Genomic DNA, 20,339 nt, shown 5'->3' with positions numbered 1-20,339 from the left:
CAAACAAGTCACAGAAAAATGCCTTCTCTTGTGAGGGTTACGAAAAAATCAGCATTTCTAAACATAATCTTGCCAGCCTGACTGTACACACTGAGCAGTAGTTCAAAAATGCCGGAGAAAGTGAAGAAATAATGTATGTACTCCACTTCTGAATACATGCATGGCAACATCGCAGCACATACTGTGGTCAAATGTATTAGCTTTAATGATGTGAAATGTATAAAATTAACCCATATTATCAACAGGTCTTCATGAGAAGTTATTCTGTCTTACAAAATAAATTAAATAATAGATCATATGATTTTTAGCATCTTTACTTACTTGAGTACAATACTTTGAAAACCATTTTTTCTTATCACTGGATCTTGTTTTACCTTTGTGATTCGATCTTTGCATTTTTCATGTTTCTATTCAAGACTCAAGGCATTCCTGCAAAACTTTCACTTTAAGTGACGTGCATCTGAATAGCTTTCAGACAAGACCATTTCTTGTGTCTCATTTTCGTTGCCTCTTCTGAGCTGATTACACAGTGATCCATTAAACATTTTTCTTTATTCAGCTTTTGTATTTAATGCAGTATTTAATGTTCTTTGCAATAATTTCAAAAATTAAAATTTTATCATTTTACATCTATCCATGACTACAGATAAAATGAATTTAATGACCAATTACTCATGTGCTTTTTATTAATTAACAACTACTTCAATGATTTGTTAACACTTAGGAGTAGTGCTAATTAATTAATGAAGGTTGTTTTATGAATACCCAAATCTGTGACCTTTCTAAATGGATATTTCTGGTTAGAAGGGAATTATTATCTAATGATGCCTACAGCCATTTTTGTGGATTCAGAGTGAACCTCTATGACATTCTGCAGATGTACTTATTGCACTCTTTAGAAAAAATGTCTCACGCATTTTAAAGATATCTAAATAACAGATGATTAGTTGTCAGCATTGGTGAGCATGTTTTTTAAGCACTAGATACATTTGCTTTGTACTCCATTTAACTTTGCACTCCTAAGCTAGCAGACACATTCTTTGTAGTAAGATTCCATGCTGATATAGCTTTCTTTCTATGTCAACATTTACACATTATTATCCCAGTTTAATACTGTTGCTATGAGCATGTCATAGTTTATATTGTTTCTGATTAACACAGAAAGAAGTGAAAAAAAACAAAACAGTTTAATAAATACTTAAGAAAGAAATGATAAAATCAAAACAGTTTAATATGTAATGCTGGTAAACACTGTGTAAAATCATGTTCTATACATCATATTTATGATATCCAGTGCACATCATAAGTTTGGCTTGTTTACTTTAATTCTTTATAGATAATATTGTTTTGCTGTGATGGTTTATTGAAGTTTAGAATTTAATCATAATGCTGCAAGGATACCGTTTAATATTTTCAAAATGCTGTATGTTATAACCTTAGCGCATGTTCTGGAAAATTCTGATTTGGTTTTGCATCGTCTGATACAGAATTTATTTAATACACCTCTTCATATTCACTGCAAGCTAATCAAGTGTCACACTCCTTTTTGACCAGCTGCACTCTGATGTCGACAAAGGAGATGGCTCTATCAAATACATCTTGTCAGGAGAAGGTGCAGGTTCCATTTTTATTATTGATGAGAACACCGGGGACATTCATGCCACAAAGAGACTGGATCGAGAAGAACAGGCTTACTACACTCTCCGAGCACAAGCCCTGGACAGGATTACAAACAAACCTGTGGAACCAGAGTCAGAGTTTAATGTTAAAGTTCAGGATATCAATGACAATGAACCCAAGTTTCTGGATGGGCCTTATATTGCTTCGGTTCCCGAAATGGCACCAGTTGGTAAGTGCTGCAGTATCTGTACATAAACATATATTGTCATATTTTCTAATATAAAGAAGACATTCTTTCAAGCATATGGTCATCTGTATCTGGAGGCTGATATTGAAATATAAACCTTGTTCTGCTTGACATAATTAAAGAAAATGCAGATAAGGGAAAGACTGGTAGACCAGAACATTTCATGTCAGAGTACTGTGAAAAGATCCCAAATGAGTTGTCAAAGGATGTCAACATTATTTAAAAATGGTAGTTAGGGCTAAGTTTTTTTTTTTTTTTTACCTATGCCTTTTATATAGATTTTGTAAGCAACTTAAAGTCTTGCGTACAGCTTTGTTTTCTCTTCATATATACATCTTCACATTTTTTATTGCGATTCATTATACTCATGGAATGCATAATTTAAGAAATGATGGAAGATACTTCACTCCATTAGCTGCTTGCAGGTCTCTGAAACAAAGATCCAGAGCATGCAGACATACACAGGCACACACACACACACACACACACACACACACACACACACACACACACACACACACACACACACACACACACACACACACCTCTACTTTTGGTAAAAGTTAAATGATCAAGTGAACTATATTGTAAAATGTACATATATTATTTTAAAATCAATTCTGGTTCAATGCCTTGCTGGCAGTGTTATGTTTCGTTTGCCTAATAACAAGATATTTCCATGTATGTTTTTCAATGATGATAACTCTAGGTATTTTGCAGCTGCTATGCTAATTTTTGGAACAAAACTTACAGAAGCATATTGATTTGTCCTTCAGTTTTTAGTTTTTTTGTGCCTCATATAGCACATAGTGTGGACTGTTATCTATGGCTAACCTGCTTCTATTTTTGGCATGAAGGGCTTGTATGTAATGACTTGTACCCTACATGAAGGTGCTGAGCAGTACCATTTTGGACAGTTGCTCCTTGTGATGCATAACCCTTACCCCCTGTTTTCTAAGGATCATGTCATACATCAAAAGATCTGACTGATCTGGTGTGGCTACATATGGGCAGCCTATTTTACAGCCAAACATTCACTGATGTTTTTTGTGATTAACACAGACTATATCAGCTGTTCTGTTAGGATGATGCCATGCAAGGAAAGATATGACAAATATGGCAGAGTTACATGTGGATAGGTTAGCTCACAGGCAGATAAACCGCTGTAGAAATTTCATCCCTTCTCTGAGAGTTTTTGTGTGGTGTGCCCCAGTCATATATGCAAATGATATGGTAGGACCAAGAGATTTTTTTTTAATTTATTTATAAAGAGGTGTAGTAGTGTGTGATGCATAATATGAAAGAAAAAAGTACTGCACTAGATAGCATGCACTGCTTGCAGCATACATATTCAGTAATGGATATATGGCTTTATTCATTGTCCTGCTTACACCAGATATAGTTCTGTACCAAGCATTCAGACTTTCTTGTACTAATGTGTGCAGCATCATTATTCATGGGGCGGGGGGGGGGGGCTGTCCATGTTTGCTATCTTCCAGCTCACAGCTATCAGTCTGACCCATGGTAAAGGGTACTGCTGTGGTGGTGAAGAAGATTATTTCCCAGCATCCTGGGTACACTGTTTCCTGACAGTCATGTTATGATGTATGCTGCACACAGCAAAATTGCTGGTCACATTGTCTGCTGACTACTGCAGTGCCCCTAATGAAGTCTCAAGGAATCTATAGATCTGTATGTTCCAATAATGTACTGGTCTGGCCATAAGAAACACTGCATTATTGTTTTGTTAAAGTTCTGGCTTGCTTCAAAGGTGTCATCTGCCTACTCCCAAGGGGAGCTATCAACATCACATGCAGTACAGAAATATTTTTGGGAGAGTTTAACTACAGCTTAGGCATTTTTATATGAAATTATGCTTTACTTTTACAATGCTCAGTGAATGCAACATTGTGGATGACGCCATCATTGGACATCTGTTAAGCAAGTCATAATGCCTGACAGGGTGTGTGTTAATGCATAATTAACGCCCACTGGTGGAGGGCCTCTACACCCCTGGAAGGGCATTAATTACACATTAACACATACCGTGGAGGGCATTATTGCACTTAGAGAATGGGCCATCTGTAAAATTGTGGCGTTTTACTTGCTTATGTATATATTTTTTTTCACTATGTATTTTTTAAGTATATTTTTGATGTTCCTCCACGTAATGTTTTAAACTTGCTGTAGTGTATGTTAATGGTGTTGGAGGAAGCATTTTGCAGCCAAAGTACAACATTTAAAAATAACCAGGTTATTTACCTTTTTTATTGGTCTCTTACTCCTAAATCGTTTGGTTGTCAGTCACTGGAGATTGAAGTTACTATATTATGGCATACATCTGAGCTTCAGATTTCCTATAGTTTAGCAGCTTTGTAATTCTATAAGAGCAATAATTAAGTTTCAGTTTTACAGCCTTTGTTCCCCTTTATTTCAGGCTTTATCCAGGTTTCTTGAACTGAAAGATGCAGAGGTTTGTAAACCTATTTACTGCTGTACAGCTCACACATGCACACATCCCTGCTTCAGAAAAAAAAATGGATGCTAATGAAAACCCTGTTATTCTAGCAACTTTCTAAGTTTATAAGAGCAATATTTAAAATGCATCCCTATTTTCAAGCCTTTGTTTCCCCATTATTTGAGCGCAGAGGCATACCTCTCAGCTGTCTAGATGTTTGCAGAATGTCTAGATTTTTGGGTCATATTTTTGTTCTGTTCCTCATAAAAGTTGTGTTTTTCTGGCAATTTGCTGGGATGATCAGAGGATTGAAGTCAATAAAAAATAGCATACATTTGAGTTTCAGAATTCAAATTCTTCAGAAAATGTATGTTAAAACAATCCCTGTTGCTCTTGCAACTTTCTAAGTTTATAACAGCAATAGTTCATATCTGTCACTATTTTTAGGCCTTTGCCCCCCACTTAATTTTGTTGGGCTTTGTCCAAATTTCTTGCACTAAGATGTTGAGAGGTATGCCGAGAGGTATGGTCGATCGCTCTCACTCTTCACTTTCTCCCACTCTCTCTCCCCCTCTCTCATACTCTCTCTGTCTCTTTCTGTCTCTCTCTCACACACACACGTGCACTTTTTATTTTATACTCACTAAACAGCAGAAGCACTGCCTAGCCAGTGTAAGATAGCAGCTTAACCGATCTGTCTGTCACACTCATACAAGCACACACTTTCACACACTAACACACACACACACAAACACACACACACATGCTCTTTTCTTTTCTTTTGCACTAAATAAACAGCCAAAGCACTGCTTATCCAGTGTAAAATAGTAGCTCAACTGATCTTTTTCACACTCATACATGTATACACTTTCACACACACACACACTCTCACACACACACACACAAACACACATACACATACATTTTTTTTTTTACTTTTATTTTATTTTACACTCACCAAACAGTGAAAGTGCTGCTTAGCAAGCATAAAATAATGGTGGCCGTTCTGTTTTTCTCAGTCTGAGCTCCATGGCGACTTGATAAGCTGCCGTGAAGTGGTGGACTAGTTTTTCACTGGGCATTACTTGTACATTAATACCCTGCTGGAGAATGCTTGTTATAAACTGGTTGTCCTTTTACTTTTAATAATGCTATGCATCATATTCTATGGTGTCACCTGTATGATCATGGTCACATGCAAGTGAATATAATATCCCTGTTAGTTTTTAACACAACTCTTCCCCTGCAGCCTAATTTTGCACACTCCTTGTCTAAATCAGAAAATGAATGGAGCACCAGAGCTTTTAGTCTTCAACCTTCTTGCACTCTTAGAACATACCTAAATTGTAAGATGTTTAGTGACAATATTATTTTAACTGAAGCCAGTCCTAAGAATGATAGATATAGATATGTACTTAAACTATTCCACTAGCAGAACGTATGTGGCGGTGGTAACAGCCCTCACCTATATTCATAATTTACCTTCCATTTTCTGTTCACTGCATATAATTTAAAAATATCCATGCAGACCTTGTCTTTAAACCTCAAAACTCCCTTAACAAGCTGAGAAACCATGTAAATATGCTTCACATACCATGCAAATTGTTTCTAAATCCAGATCACTATAAGACTTATTCTCTTTTGAATATTTATATAGGACTTCCATGCCAAGAAACAGAAATGCTTCTTTAATAATCAGATTATGAATGTGTTTACAATAAATATTATTTGACTTTCATTTTTTCTTTGCATTTGCATGATTAGAAACGGGCTGAGATTCATATAGGAGTACAGCCCTCCTTTACAGTGCTAATTCAGATTGGACTCACTGTGTGACTCATCTATAAATATTTATGGATATAACCCAGAAGGAGTCGATTGACAGCACTATTATTGAGTGCTAAATGAGCAATGATAAATCAGTGAAAAAACTGTCACCAAACCTTAGAGGTAAATGTTTTTGCAGAGACACCCCACACTCATCATATGGGGGGACAACACACATACACTCTCTGAACTTAAATACACCTACTACAACATTTATAGACTTTGACTTATTTTTCAATGATGAAGGCTAAAGAGTCTGAAAACTCCTCTTGTTCAGCTGCGGTGTTGAAACTCCCAGTTGCTGAAACTGTAAGTTCCACCCTATTCCTTGTTCAACAGGCTATTTCCACATTGGGATTTGATTGATGAATTTAGGCTAAAAAACAATAATTGGCTGAGCTAACATCACCTCATAATGGCTGATTTATGGAATATTCTTCATATTGTAAAGACTCACACATGGAATGACCTTCATTAATATACTGGTTGCAGCAATCAGTCTTTGAAACATTGGTTTCCTGCTGAACATTAATAAAAAAGTGTTACCTTTGGAATAACCTAATAAATTCCTTTGATTTTTGTCCTAACCTTTATCATTACTCCTTCCTTGTTTATTTTGGATAGGATCAAATTAATTCTTTCTTAAAACAACACCAATTGTTTAAGTATTTAACAGATGTCTTATAATGGGTCAACCACAATGTTGCATTCATTGACCATTTCCTCACTGTGTTTTACAACAAAATACATATGACTTAACCATGCTTGTTCATTAACTGTATCCCATCGCTTCAAGTACCATTGCTGTAATTTTATACCAGTGGGCTTTTTATTTGTAAGCAAAACTCAGGGCACTTGATTAGATACAATAGAATAAAACAAACAAAGGTATTTCCTAAAAGCATTATCTATGCATGTATCTCCCTCACACTATCTATGGTATGATCTCAGTTATTCTCATAAGGGGTAATATGTAATTATCAACCATGGAGTTGGTAAGGCCATTCTCTAACCAAATAGGATAGGTTAATTCAAACACAAAAAGAGAAACTGGTTAGACTTAAAATGGCCTGCAAGGGTAGCTAGCCTAGTACTTACCTATGAACTATGAACCTATGGACATTGTTACATGGCAACCTTTTCATCATTCCCTTTTATTCTAGGTCAAAAACTATGATACCAGACTTTTCACAAGTGAATACTCTCTTAATCTAATCATTATCAGATAGCTTCAGAGAGTATTCAATGGGCACTTGTCCTTCTGAAGTACAATTCATGCCAGAGAATGGCTCATGGTCTGTAGAATGGTTTATAAATGCACATATTATCATATTATTAGCCCCTACATTAATAGGCATGCAGTCCAGGAGATCATTAATGAACATAGCCCAAATTTTCAACTTCAACAAAGGACTGTCTGGTTATACAATTTGCTAAATGATACATAGAAGGCAAATGAAAGATGAGAGAATCAATTCCTATGCTGCAGGATACAGTATGTATGTATGTATGTATGTATGTATGTATGTATTGTATGCATGCATGTATTTATTTATTTTTACATTTGTTAACCATGAAAGTCTGAGTAGGAACTAATTCGGACTGGGGATTTTCAGCAAAGCCCCAGGAAGAATTTTTTTTTATTACTGATTGATAAAGTAAACCTAATTTTTGACAGGTCTTTTGGTTTGCTTCATAGATGAGTATATTAAATTTGTAGGTATTTATCAATGATGACTCCATATAGTTTAACATGTTGGACTATTTCAGTTGACATAGCATCAGAAAATTGAAGGGGGATGGAGGTTTTAGCTGTATTGATACTATACTATGTTTTACTTATTTGGGGTTTAGGACTAAATTATATGCTAAAATGTAGCCAGAATTCTACAGATTTGAAAAATGCTGTGTTTTTCTGAATTTCTGAGTTACAGGGTGCTGAGCAGATAATGGTGGAAATATTGACATACTGGATTAAAGAAAAAATGGTTAGTGCAGCAGGCAAGTTTGTTGATTAACACATTGAAGAGAAGTTTGTCAAGGATAGCTCTAAGAGGAACACCAACTGTGATAAGGAGGAATGTATATGAGATTTACACTCTGTTTTCCGTGGTTAAGGTTTGGGTCAAGTCACAATATTGTTTTATTTAAGAGACCTATTTTGGAGAATCTTTGAAGGAGTAAGGGGTGTGCGATAGTGTCAAAGACTTTTGAAAGTTCAAAGAAGTCTGAGGGGACTATGTGATTTTTGTCTCTGAGGATACTTATGGTCTTAAGAAAAGACAGGTGAAATGTATCATTGCTGAGAAAGAGAGAGAGAGAGAGATTGAAGCCATGTTGGAACTTTTAAAGTATATCATGACTGAGGAGAGAAGTTAACAATTAAATGTGGATACATTTGTCTCAGATGTCTGTCTTTGATGATAACTTGGCCATATGTCTAAAATTAGTATTGGCAGAGGATGGGCCACCTTTGTCTAGTGGGAAGATGACAAATTGTTGACAAATGGAGGGGATGTAGCTTCCTAGATTGATCTATTTATTAAGATGAAGATTGTGTAGTTTATATTTTCAGATTCTAGCTTTATATCTGCAGAAGGGAGATCATCTGGAGCTGTGGTGGTAACTTTTAGTTTTTTGAGGTACTGATTGCTGCATGAAAATAACGCGGCATTACAAGCAGATGCCGAACAACAAGTCGGTGATTGATTGGGCAATGACATGTAAAACTAAAAGCACATAGTATGAAACTGAGTACAGACTAAGCAGCTGTCATGACATCTACATTGATAACATAGTATAAATACAGGCTATTGCCATTTTAAAAAAGACCTTGAGAGAATTGATTAATGAATATTAATGAGCAATAAGTGAAAGTGATCAGTTGAAAATGAACTGTGTGGTTAAGTGTTTAAAAATAGTGTAATTTTTATGAATTAATGTACTTAATCTATTCTATTAAATAATGTACGATGATGTACTATCTGGCATTTTTTTTCTTTGTATTTGGTTTTAGTGATGTATTGCATAGGGTTAGGAGAAGGGTTAGGGTTAGTACACATGACTATGCTGAGCAAGTGGGATTGAAAAGAGAGGTGAGAATAAGGAGCACCAAATTTGAGAATTAGTTTAGTTAGTTAGTCTTTTTTTTTTTTTTTTTTTTTTTTGCTATTCAGCTCAAGTTGGAATGGAGTAGTACCTTTTTTTTTTTGTTCCACAAAATGGCTTTGTTGGTCCTTCTCCTCTCATAGAGTTCTTTAATAAACTTCTTCAGTCTGAATAACCCACCCGTACTCATTTCAAAGAAAGGTCTGTTTCACAAAATTACTGACTTTTCCAGATTTTACATTTTATCCAAACTATATCTAATCCTTTACAAAACCTATTTCAAGCAATATTCTCCAAAAGAGAAAGAGGAGTAAATGAACGTACTGTTTACTGATTCAAATCGGCAATTCCTACTTATTGTGACACAATCAAGCATTTGTATATTTTGCCATTGTTATTGTTATGCATATATGAAAAGTGGTAATGATTATTGTTATTACTAAAGTGAGAATATTTGCATTACTGAAAATTGCTGTACTATTATATTCCTCTCATTTCATTAAGATTTACTGGAGTTTGAATTTTCTGCACAACTGGTCATAATGCCAAGAGCAGATTATGGTGACCAAGAAATAATAGTTTGTACACATGTATTTAAATATCATTGTTTGGAGCACTGTATTTCAGAAATGTTGGTTTGCCTTTTATAACTATAAAGGCAATGAAATAAAAAAAAAATGAATACAGACTTTAAAAAACTTCTTTCTTTTTCTTTTATGAGATATAGCCTCGAAGCAGACTCTACAATATGACAAAGGATATAAATAGGGATGTTGTGACAGTTTTGCATGTTGCATAATGCATTGCTTTCCATATTCCTGACACTTTGGAATGATGTGATAAGAACTGTGTTGTGTTGGGGAACATACAGGCATAACCTGGTCTTAGACCGACTACACATATCCCCTCTGTGAACATAAAAATAGGAAAGTGTATTATGTCTCTCCCATCTACTTTTGCTAAATGATCTATTTAAATATGACCCAGACCAAATCAACATTCAGACTCTTTCTTACTAATCTTACTGACTAAATCTTTTCTTCTATTATTACCAAAATCAGAACTTACCTTTCTAACAGGCATTTATCCAATATTGTTATCATATTATTGTTGTAAACCTAATTACAGTGTAGTTATATTGGTCTCTAAGCAGATCCTGAGCACTTTCCTTTTTCTCACAAGTTTGAATCATGTTCAATTATTTTATTTTTCATTTATTCACTTGTTAAACTGGTAAGCTCCATAAATTGAAAATTTAAATTGTTGAAGTCCACATTTGCAGATGGAACTTGTTGGAACCAAACTCAACACTCATGGATAAAACTTGTAAGCACCTCATTATATTCCTCTTTAACAGCCAGACCTTTCACCCCCCCTCCCTTGTATTAGTCATCCAACACACATGCAGACAATCGTTTGGCCTCACTAGCACATACGGACACATGCACCTGGGTGGCACATGGTCAAACATGTGGACATACACACAGATCAAATACTAAATATTGCAGATTATGGTATAATTTTCTGAATTTAATTATTACTATATAAAATGAATCTTATTAAAGCCTTCTATGATAATTATTTCTGACTCATATTAATAAATATATCAGTACTGTATACTCACTGTGTACTTGTTTATCTTTCTTTCCTTTTTTTTCTTTTTGTTAAACTTATTAATCTTAACCTTAACTACTGCCTTTTCTTTCACTGTCCTTGCTTATTTATCCACTTTGGTTATAACCTTTATAACATTTCATCTAGCTGTATGTAGACACACATCAGCAGCAATACAGTTGGCAGATCTACTTCTATTTTGATACTAAGTCTACAAACGTATGCAATAGAAAAATGTGTCTGGTCAACTGCTTCCGTTCCTGAAGTACAGCTCTTGCAAATCTTGATTTAATTGAACACCTGAGCCAGCAGGGCATTTCTAGGTCATGCTTTATTTCACTGTTTTGTATGTTTGTTTGGTACTTTACATGTTTAGTTAAGATTGTTGTTGTTATTTTCTATGCATTGTTCATCTGGCCTATTGTATGGAACTAGTTTGAGTTTTTGCTTTTGTCCTGTTCTTTTCTCTTATTTGCTGCTTTTTATCTGAGAACAGTGTGTACATATAGATAAAAACATCTTACACAGTTAACCAGAGAACAGATGAAAAATAAGAATAGTAATGATTCACAGCCAGTAGAAACACTGAATTCTTTATATATAACAAAGAGAAATTGTCATGAAAGTGACCTTGGTGCCTACGTGTATTTTTTTCATGGATGAAATTCATTTAACTGTCTTCAAATTCTGTTTAAGAAATGGATTAAAAGCACTGGGCCTTATACATTTTTCAGATAAAAAATAGCTTAGACTTACATACTCTTTATATTGCATTATATAGTGACTGCTGGCCAAGAGTTTTATGGATATACATACCGAGCATCTCTTCAATGGCAGAAAGAAACTATTATCAGGTCTTCACTTCCTACTATGAGTCTTCTCATGCTATCTTAACCTTTGACCTTCCTTTGGTTTTACCCATGCCCTCTAATGTTTTCTCTCTGGCCTGTCATTTCCTACCTTTTGTTTTCTTTTGGCCATTTAAAATATATTTCTAACTTTCAGTTTCACCCTGCTCTTCTTCCAGCTTTGACTTTTCTTCCATAAAAACTATTCTCAGGTAAGTGAAATGTGAAACCTGATATCTTTTCTGCAGTAGTCCTCTTTTTTAACTGATCCTTATCTTCAGAATTGTACATTATTCTTTATTTAACATGCATATGTGAATGGATTGTTTCCTTTATTAGACACTGGCCTTTATTCTTTTTTCCAGTCACCTGTCCCATTTATATATATGTAAGTGTCCAAACAAACAGTAGCTAACAGCCACTCAGTCCTTATTTACTCATATGTTAAGCAGTGCTACATTCCCCTAGCCTTGTGTAAAACACAAGTGTAAAGGTGGCTGATTTCAGTTTTCTATTTGTGCATTTTTACATTAACTGTGTCTTACTATTTGGTTGTGTTTGATTACGATGGATTATAGACACTACTAGTGTTCGATCTTTTTCCTAAGATGCTGTAATGTTGGAGCATAGTGCAACTAAGGGGGGGGGGGGGGGTCATAACAGGTCTCACTGTGTGTGAGTTCTAGAGTTCAGATTATCCAACAGGGAAAAAAAAAAATAAAAAAAAAATAAAAAGAAAAGAAAAATGTAAACTAATTTTGATGACAATTTACAAGAAATGTCCTTTCAGAAATTCTGTGAAATAAATGCAGACATAACAGCATTCATATTCTTGAGTCAAACTCAGTCCTAACTACGCTTTTATCTTCCTGTACTGATATATACCATTATCACCTTAGTTAGGTAACTGACTATGATAGTACTGCATAATAAATACACTAATCCTGTAAAGCAAAATTGTAAATATGATCCATGCATAGTATGCAAATTATCTTTGAAAGTTCTTTGGTTAAATACGTGTATTTTTCTTATGGCTTTACAGGCCATTTTAATTTAGTTAGGTAATGCATTGTGTTATATGTAGCATAGAAATACATCATATCTTTAACCCGTGATAACTATGACTGATTTTTTTGTCCTGCCTAAGGCCTGTGTTATGCCAAAAAAGATATCCATGTCAAAGTCTACATTTCTGGTGAGCAAACAACACATATATATGAATAACTAAATGAATGAATAAAAAAATAAATGGCCTACTCATTGCGAACTCTACTACAACATTGTACCATAACAGAAAATCTTTGTAAGGATCACATCTTGAAAAGAACAAAATTACAATAACGAACAAGTAAGAATTTATTGTAGTAATTTCATGTAAAATAATTTTTCCCCACTTTTGAAATATTTCATCTGCAAAACATTATGTAATTGAGTCTTTATGTACTATACTATACCTAAGGTAGTTGAAAACCACAATACCGCATATTGATGTTTAAGCCTTTTAGTCTTTCATATAAATAGTCCACAAAATCACCTAGAATCCTTGTTTACAGGACTGCCCTTGCATAATGGTTAAAACTATCTGCAGCTACAGAAAGTTTAAGCCATTGATGGAAGTTGGACATCTACCTTTACATTCCATCTGTTAGACATTGATTCTAAATTCAGGGACACTAGTATAGGAACACAGAGGAAAACTTGTCAGTTTTTCTTTATAGAGGAATGCACACTGTGCATTATTTACATGCAGAAATAATCACTGACTAAAAATAAAAAAGTTTGCCAACATGCCAGATATTTTTTTGCATAGTCTTTTCTGTAGATATTCATGTTATACCTTTGCCCAAGTGGTATAACTGAAGTACAGCATTAATTCCTATATGCCAAGTCTCTCTCTCTTCGGAAAAATGTACCTAATGCAACAAAAATCTAGTTATACTGAGTGCAGTTGTAGTCCAGTATTTCTACTTAGTAAGATTATTCAAAAAAAAAAAAATGTGATAAACAGGAGCACCTATGAAAAAGGCAAATAAATCACTGTCTGCAAAACCATAGATTGCACAATTATTATGCCAAAGAACCATTTAGAAATATTTGTCAGCATGCATGCAGCTTTGACTTCAAGATAAAGTCATGTAATGTCTTCTGTTTGGCTGTATGAGGCTTTTCAAGGAGTATGATAATCCAGTTAAAGAAGGTACAGTCTGTATAACATTTTATATGTAGATTTGTAGGTAGTATTTGACAAGTCTTTATGGAATAATGTTACCACTCAGAGACCTCCTGCAGCTCGACCTCCTGCAGTTACTCCTCTTTATATATCGCATTGCTCCCCTGCTTCCTTCTTGTCAACGTTTTTGATGCAAATCCTGCTGATAGGTACTTCTTGTAAGGAAGCAGATCATGACATGTAGCAAAAGCTTGTATAATAATTATTTAAAAGACAGAATGTATTTCACTACATACCCTAGTTAGGTAAAATTCTGGATTAGAAAAATGTGTTATGGTTTAAACTTATCTATATATGAATTTGGAATTTCTATGAAAGATATGGAGATCCACCCAAAAGTGACTTGAGCATCATTTATATTCACAGCGTCTACAATGGTATTTAATGGTTTTCTACTATAGCTTTAGTATAGCCTAAAGTATTTTGCATTCTGAACATGCAGGCGGCAAAGTGTTTTTTTTTCCTATTTTATTTGCACAAATACTTAAAAAGGATGAAGGTTGCTGATGAGCTTGCATCCAGCTCCCAGACAGTTAGGCAGATCCCTCCCAACACCACTGACTGACTTACAGTACACACACACACACACACACACACACACACACACACACACACACACACACACACACACACACACACACACACATCTTAGAGGAAACATGGAAATAATGATACATCGTTATGACAGTGATGTGTTTATTTCCAGCAAAAGACTGGGCAAAGCAAAAATCTAAGTGATGTGTAAACTGTTAGTGCCTTAGAAGGTGCAGCTTTAATAATCTTATCATTAGCAGATAGCTTCAGAGAGTATGAGAGTACTCACAGAACAAGTGAATACTCTCTTAACCTAATCATTGGCAGATAGCTTCAGAGAGTATTCACTTGTGCTGTGGTGGTGTCTATGTGTTCTACAGCATCACAGTCACAGTGATAGACAATTACATTAGTACTTGTCTCACAGTAAGAGTCTTCCATCTGAATAGCCGACAAGATGCATTTATTAGACTGTGATTCAGATCTCTGGTGACAACTGGATTTAATGCAAAGTCAAATTTAATGGCATTATGGACTTCTGTGGTCACAGATACTTTCTTGGTTGCAAAATGTTTGCAATTTAACCCTTTGCTGTGCAGCTTATTAGCACTAAACATCATTGCAGTGCAGTGTCTATGTCAGGGGCATAACCTTGAAGTTACCTCAGCTGGGTGGTTACGTATAAACTTGTGCTTTACTTTCCAGCAGCTCAGATATATCATTGTAAGTTCTCTGCAAATGTCAGTTCATGACTTGTATGTTATTCCTTCAGGAGGTTAACTGGAAAGAAAAAAAAGAGCAAGAAATATTTTGATTTATTTTTGTGTGTGTGTATTTATATATATATATATATATATATATATATATATATATATATATATATATATATGTGCACACACACACACACACACACACACACATATAAATATATATATATATATATATATATATATATATATATATATATATATATATATATATATAGGATCCATACAGATCCCCAACAACACTTTCTGCAGAAGCAGAAATCACCACTGAACATACATAACCGAAAGTGCTGTTCACCAAAGCAGCACTTTCGTTTATGTATGCTGGTTGTGCCAGTCGCACTACATTGTAGTTAAGGGAGAATTCCCTTTTCCCCACTGTAGTGCAACCTCGGAGTGAGAATATAAAAGTAGGGGGGGTGTGGGGGGTGCAGGGGGCTTGCCCCCCTGCATAAAAGAAGATTTATTATTTTTTCTTTTTGAACGGACATTAACAAAAGCGTTTTTTCGGTGAAAGCGCTTTCGTTAAAGTGCGTTCGGTTATTGTGGATTCGGACTATTAACTTTCGTTCAATAGTCCTAGATCCATATATATATATATATATATATATGTTTCTGAGTTATTGCTTATTTCTGTATTATTGTGTTAGAAGTAATACCAGCATTTGATACTTTTGCACCTGAATGTTGTATGAGCCTGTTATGTTAGAATGAATGAGTGAAGATGGTAACAGTCAAGGATAGCTATGGTTTGTTCATATTTTCACAAATGACACATTGACCTTCAGAAAGTCAAATGAATGACTTAAGGGTGTATGTTTGCTGTCTGTGCTAGAATATCAGCTGTAAGCTTAGACTGCATGGAAAGGCAATTTTCACACTTAAATGTACAAACTTACAATGTGTTATCAGAATTGAAAGAATGTAAGCAGGTGTCTTCAGCTTCTGAAACAAAAGCACCATCTACTTCCTCTTCCTGCCAAGTTGCCATAGTGACAGCTATAATTGCAGTAATATTTTAAAGGAAATAAGAACACAATGGTGAAATTATTCCAAAACTGCATTGGATTATAGTAGTTTCATGGATGCTTTCATTTACAGAACAGTTTATGTGAAAATTTATGGAGCTGATTGAAGGATGACAGATTATAACATTGATTTGATCTAATGATTCTTTATTACAGGCTATTTTATGTGACAAGATAAGTGTGCTATCTTTCAGTTGTAAATTGAGTGGTAGACAAGAGAAAAAAGATAAGGGCAACATTTACAATTTCAAAATGCAGATTGTATACATCATTATGAATATTAAATGTCTGCCTGTTTTTGCCATTCTTGTACAGAAAGTTGTTAGAGAATCATTATAATACATCCAAAATAAAACATGTTTGTACTATTTAGTAGAATCCTAAAATTTACTCTTCAGTTATGAGTTTATTTGGCAATATTTGGTAATTCACACTGGGGTAATCAACCTTAGATTAACATGTCTACTTAGGAAATAGACTGGTGAGAAATATACATTCCCTGATTTGAGTACTTGTACTCTGTGATATTATTACCCCTGAATCACATTTAACTTGACTGAGTATTGAAAATAGTGTTTTGGTTATATTTTATATCAGCTATCAAATTGCTATGAATATTCTGGCAGTTATGACTAAGGACTGACAACACTTTTTGAAAGTGCTATACTTAGCACCTTGCCTAGTACAAAATGAATAAGCTTGTCATATTCTCCTAGCTGATTGTTAGCTCTATATAAGCTTTACATGTCATATATTTATTAAGCAGTAATCAGTCGTAGTACGGGTTGCATGGTATTTAACTATAAGTGTTATACCACAATGGCCAAGCCCTGACTATCAATTTTTTTTTACTTGTATTGTTTGCTGTTTGTATATTGTGGAGAAGTGCATGTTAAAACTAATGAATTTATTCTTTATAGGTTATAGGTTAAGTTTATTTTCACACAACTTGGGATTTATTGTGTGGGAGGAGTTGTGTTAAATTTTAGGTTGTAAACTTTTCAAACATACAGTCAGCATTATTGCCTCAAGCATATCGGTGTCAAGCAGGAATGGAAGTCAAGCAAGAAGCAGATAAAAATCAGGCAGCAACTGAATGTGCCAAAAAAAAAAAAAAAAAAAGAAAGAATATAAGGTGAAGGAACAGATGAGAAGTCAAGAAATGTGGAAAAAGCATAAATATAGTTGCAAGTATAGAAAACTTTTGGAAGAACCTCATGTTGATCAGGAAAGAACACAGGAATGGTTAAGGAGCAGTAAATTTAAACCAAGGGATAAAATGTTAATACTGGCAGCCTAAGACAGTGGGCTACATACATGCTGGTTTACAAAGTCCATTGAACACGTGGGAGAAACAGACAGATGTAGGTTTTGTAAAACCGAATTGGAAACAGTCGCACACCTTGTTGCTGGTTGTGGGATACTAATGGTAGAAGGACCATATACTGAAAGACATAATAATGTGGCAAGACTGTTGCACTGGGGAATTGTGCAAATATTATGGTACTGAAGTGTATGAAAAACACTGGAAATATGAGCCACAAAGCATAATAGAAAATGGTGAAGTTTATATCACATGGGATCACCCATTACCAGCAGCTCAAAAGATAGATGCTAGAAGCCAGATATAGTGGTCCAAGAAAAGAAGACAAAAGTAGCATTGATCATTGATATTGCCACACCCAGTGACTATAGTGTCTTGTGTACAGAGAGACACAAAGTCATAAAATATCAGGATAGTAGTAGGAGCAATGGGTCTCATAAAAAAGAATCCACAGTTGTATTTCGATATGTTACCGATCATTGTAACCTCATATGAATTGCAGAAGGAGTCATTACTGGGCTCATTGCGTGTGCTGCAAAGAGCACTTTTGGCTAACATCAAAGATTGAAACAATACTAATTTCATGAACTTTAATCGTACTTTGACTTAAGAATGGAGTCCATTCCCATCATAGAAACCCAAAAGATATGGTGAAATAAAAAAAGGATGAAACCACTCAACACATGGTTCTCTAACTTGTTTCCTAGCTGGGCACATTCCATACAGATTCTCAATATGGTCCCTTTGCCTCTGGGATTTTTAGTTCATCAGTTTAATTTTTAAAACTAGTAATTTGAATTAGTTTGAAAAAGCAGAGCTATAGGAGTCAGTTAGGTAACTGTTTAAAATGTCAGGACCTGCTAGAGCAAGTCCTGAAATATTTGGACTGAATGACCGAAAAAAAATGGATTAACATACATTGTCTGTGATGGCCATTTCCCAAACTATTCCCTTTCTCTGAGATATGGCAGTCTTGGAGTTGGTATATATAATTTGGTGGATGTGAAGTGCTTGCCCTCCACATCAGGTGGTAGAGAGGAGCTTGTCCCATGCAGAAAAAAAAAAACAGTTTATTGGGGAAGAGCAATGTTTGAGATTCTTTCCTTTTCTGGATTTTCAATCACCTTTGTCAGTATGTCGTCACTCAGTATTTTGAGTGCCAACATTTCAATAGAGAGCTGTCAGCTGGCTTTAAATTTTCAGTACCCTCTTAAGATAATTTAATAGCAGTGTCAGTGTGGCTCAACAGCTAGTATACTTGCCTTGTGGGCTGAAAGATGACATGGATGGGTTCTACTTCCATCCCAGGTGACTGGACTCATTTTCTATCATCGACAATGTAGTGCAGCATTAGGCAGCTCTGCACTAGTGAGTGTACTAGCCTGTGGATGGTGCAGCATTAGGCAGCTCTGCACTAGTGAGTGTACTAGCCTGTGGATGGTGCAGCATTAGGCAGCTCTGCACTAGTGAGTGTACTAGCCTGTGGATGGTGCAGCATTAGGCAGCTCTGCACTAGTGAGTGTACTAGCCTGTAGATGGTGCAGCATTAGGGAGCTCTGCACTAGTGAGTGTACTAGCCTGTAGATGGTGCAGCATTAGGGAGCTCTGCACTAGTGAGTGTACTAGCCTGTGGATGGTGCAGCATTAGGGAGCTCTGCACTAGTGAGTGTACTAGCCTGTGGATGGTGCAGTATTAGGGAGCTCTGCACTAGTGAGTGTACTAGCCTGTAGATGGTGCAGCATTAGGGAGCTCTGCACTAGTGAGTGTACTAGCCTGTAGATGGTGCAGCATTAGGGAGCTCTGCACTAGTGAGTGTACTAGCCTGTGGATGGTGCAGCATTAGGCAGCTCTGCACTAGTGAGTGTACTAGCCTGTGGATGGTGCAGCATTAGGCAGCTCTGCACTAGTGAGTGTACTAGCCTGTGGATGGTGCAGCATTAGGGAGCTCTGCACTAGTGAGTGTACTAGCCTGTGGATGGTGCAGCATTAGGCAGCTCTGCACTAGTGAGTGTACTAGCCTGTGGATGGTGCAGCATTAAGGAGCTCTGCACTAGTGAGTGTACTAGCCTGTGGATGGTGCAGCATTAGGCAGCTCTGCACTAGTGAGTGTACTAGCCTGTGGATGATGCAGCATTAGGGAGCTCTGCACTAGTGAGTGTACTAGCCTGTGGATGGTGCAGCATTAGGCAGCTCTGCACTAGTGAGTGTACTAGCCTGTGGATGGTGCAGCATTAGAGAGCTCTGCACTAGTGAGTGTACTAGCCTGTGGATGGTGCAGCATTAGGCAGCTCTGCACTAGTGAGTGTACTAGCCTGTGGATGGTGCAGCATTAGGGAGCTCTGCACTAGTGAGTGTACTAGCATGTGGATGTTGCAGCAGTAGGGAGCTCTGAACTAGTGAGTGTACTAGCATGTGGATGGTGCAGCAGTAGGGAGCTCTGCACTAGTGAGTGTACTATCCTGTGGATGGTGCAGTATTAGGGAGCTCTACACTAATGAGTGTACTATCCTGTGGATGGTGCAGCATTAGTGAGCTCTGCACCAGTGAGTGTACTAGCCTGTGGATGGTGCAGCATTAGGGAGCTCAGCACTAGTGAGTGTACTATCCTGTGGATGCTGCAGTATTAGGGAGCTCTGCACTTGTGAGTATACTAGCCTGTGGATGGTGCAGCATTAGGGAGCTCTGCATTAGTGAGTGTACTAGCCTATGGATGGTGCAGCATTAGGGAGCTCT

At 36.0% G+C, this 20,339-nt stretch overlaps 1 protein-coding gene across 1 annotated transcript in view; it reads left to right on the top strand.

Moving 5' to 3' along the window:
• The window catches only part of LOC122798305 (cadherin-7), a 705,913-nt gene that overhangs the window by 338,844 nt on the left and 346,730 nt on the right, over positions 1 to 20,339 (top strand). The window contains exon 3 of the mRNA XM_044067132.1: positions 1,555 to 1,849. Within this exon, the coding sequence (XP_043923067.1) occupies positions 1,555 to 1,849 (295 nt within the window). The remainder of the gene's footprint in view (positions 1 to 1,554; positions 1,850 to 20,339) is intronic.

The sequence above is a fragment of the Protopterus annectens genome, chromosome 3.part1 (genome assembly GCF_019279795.1).
Source record: "Protopterus annectens isolate FY-2018-M chromosome 3.part1, PAN1.0, whole genome shotgun sequence".
Taxonomy (NCBI): domain Eukaryota; kingdom Metazoa; phylum Chordata; order Ceratodontiformes; family Protopteridae; genus Protopterus; species Protopterus annectens.
Note: the sequence above shows the minus strand (reverse complement) of the source record. Positions and strands in the feature narration are given on the sequence as shown.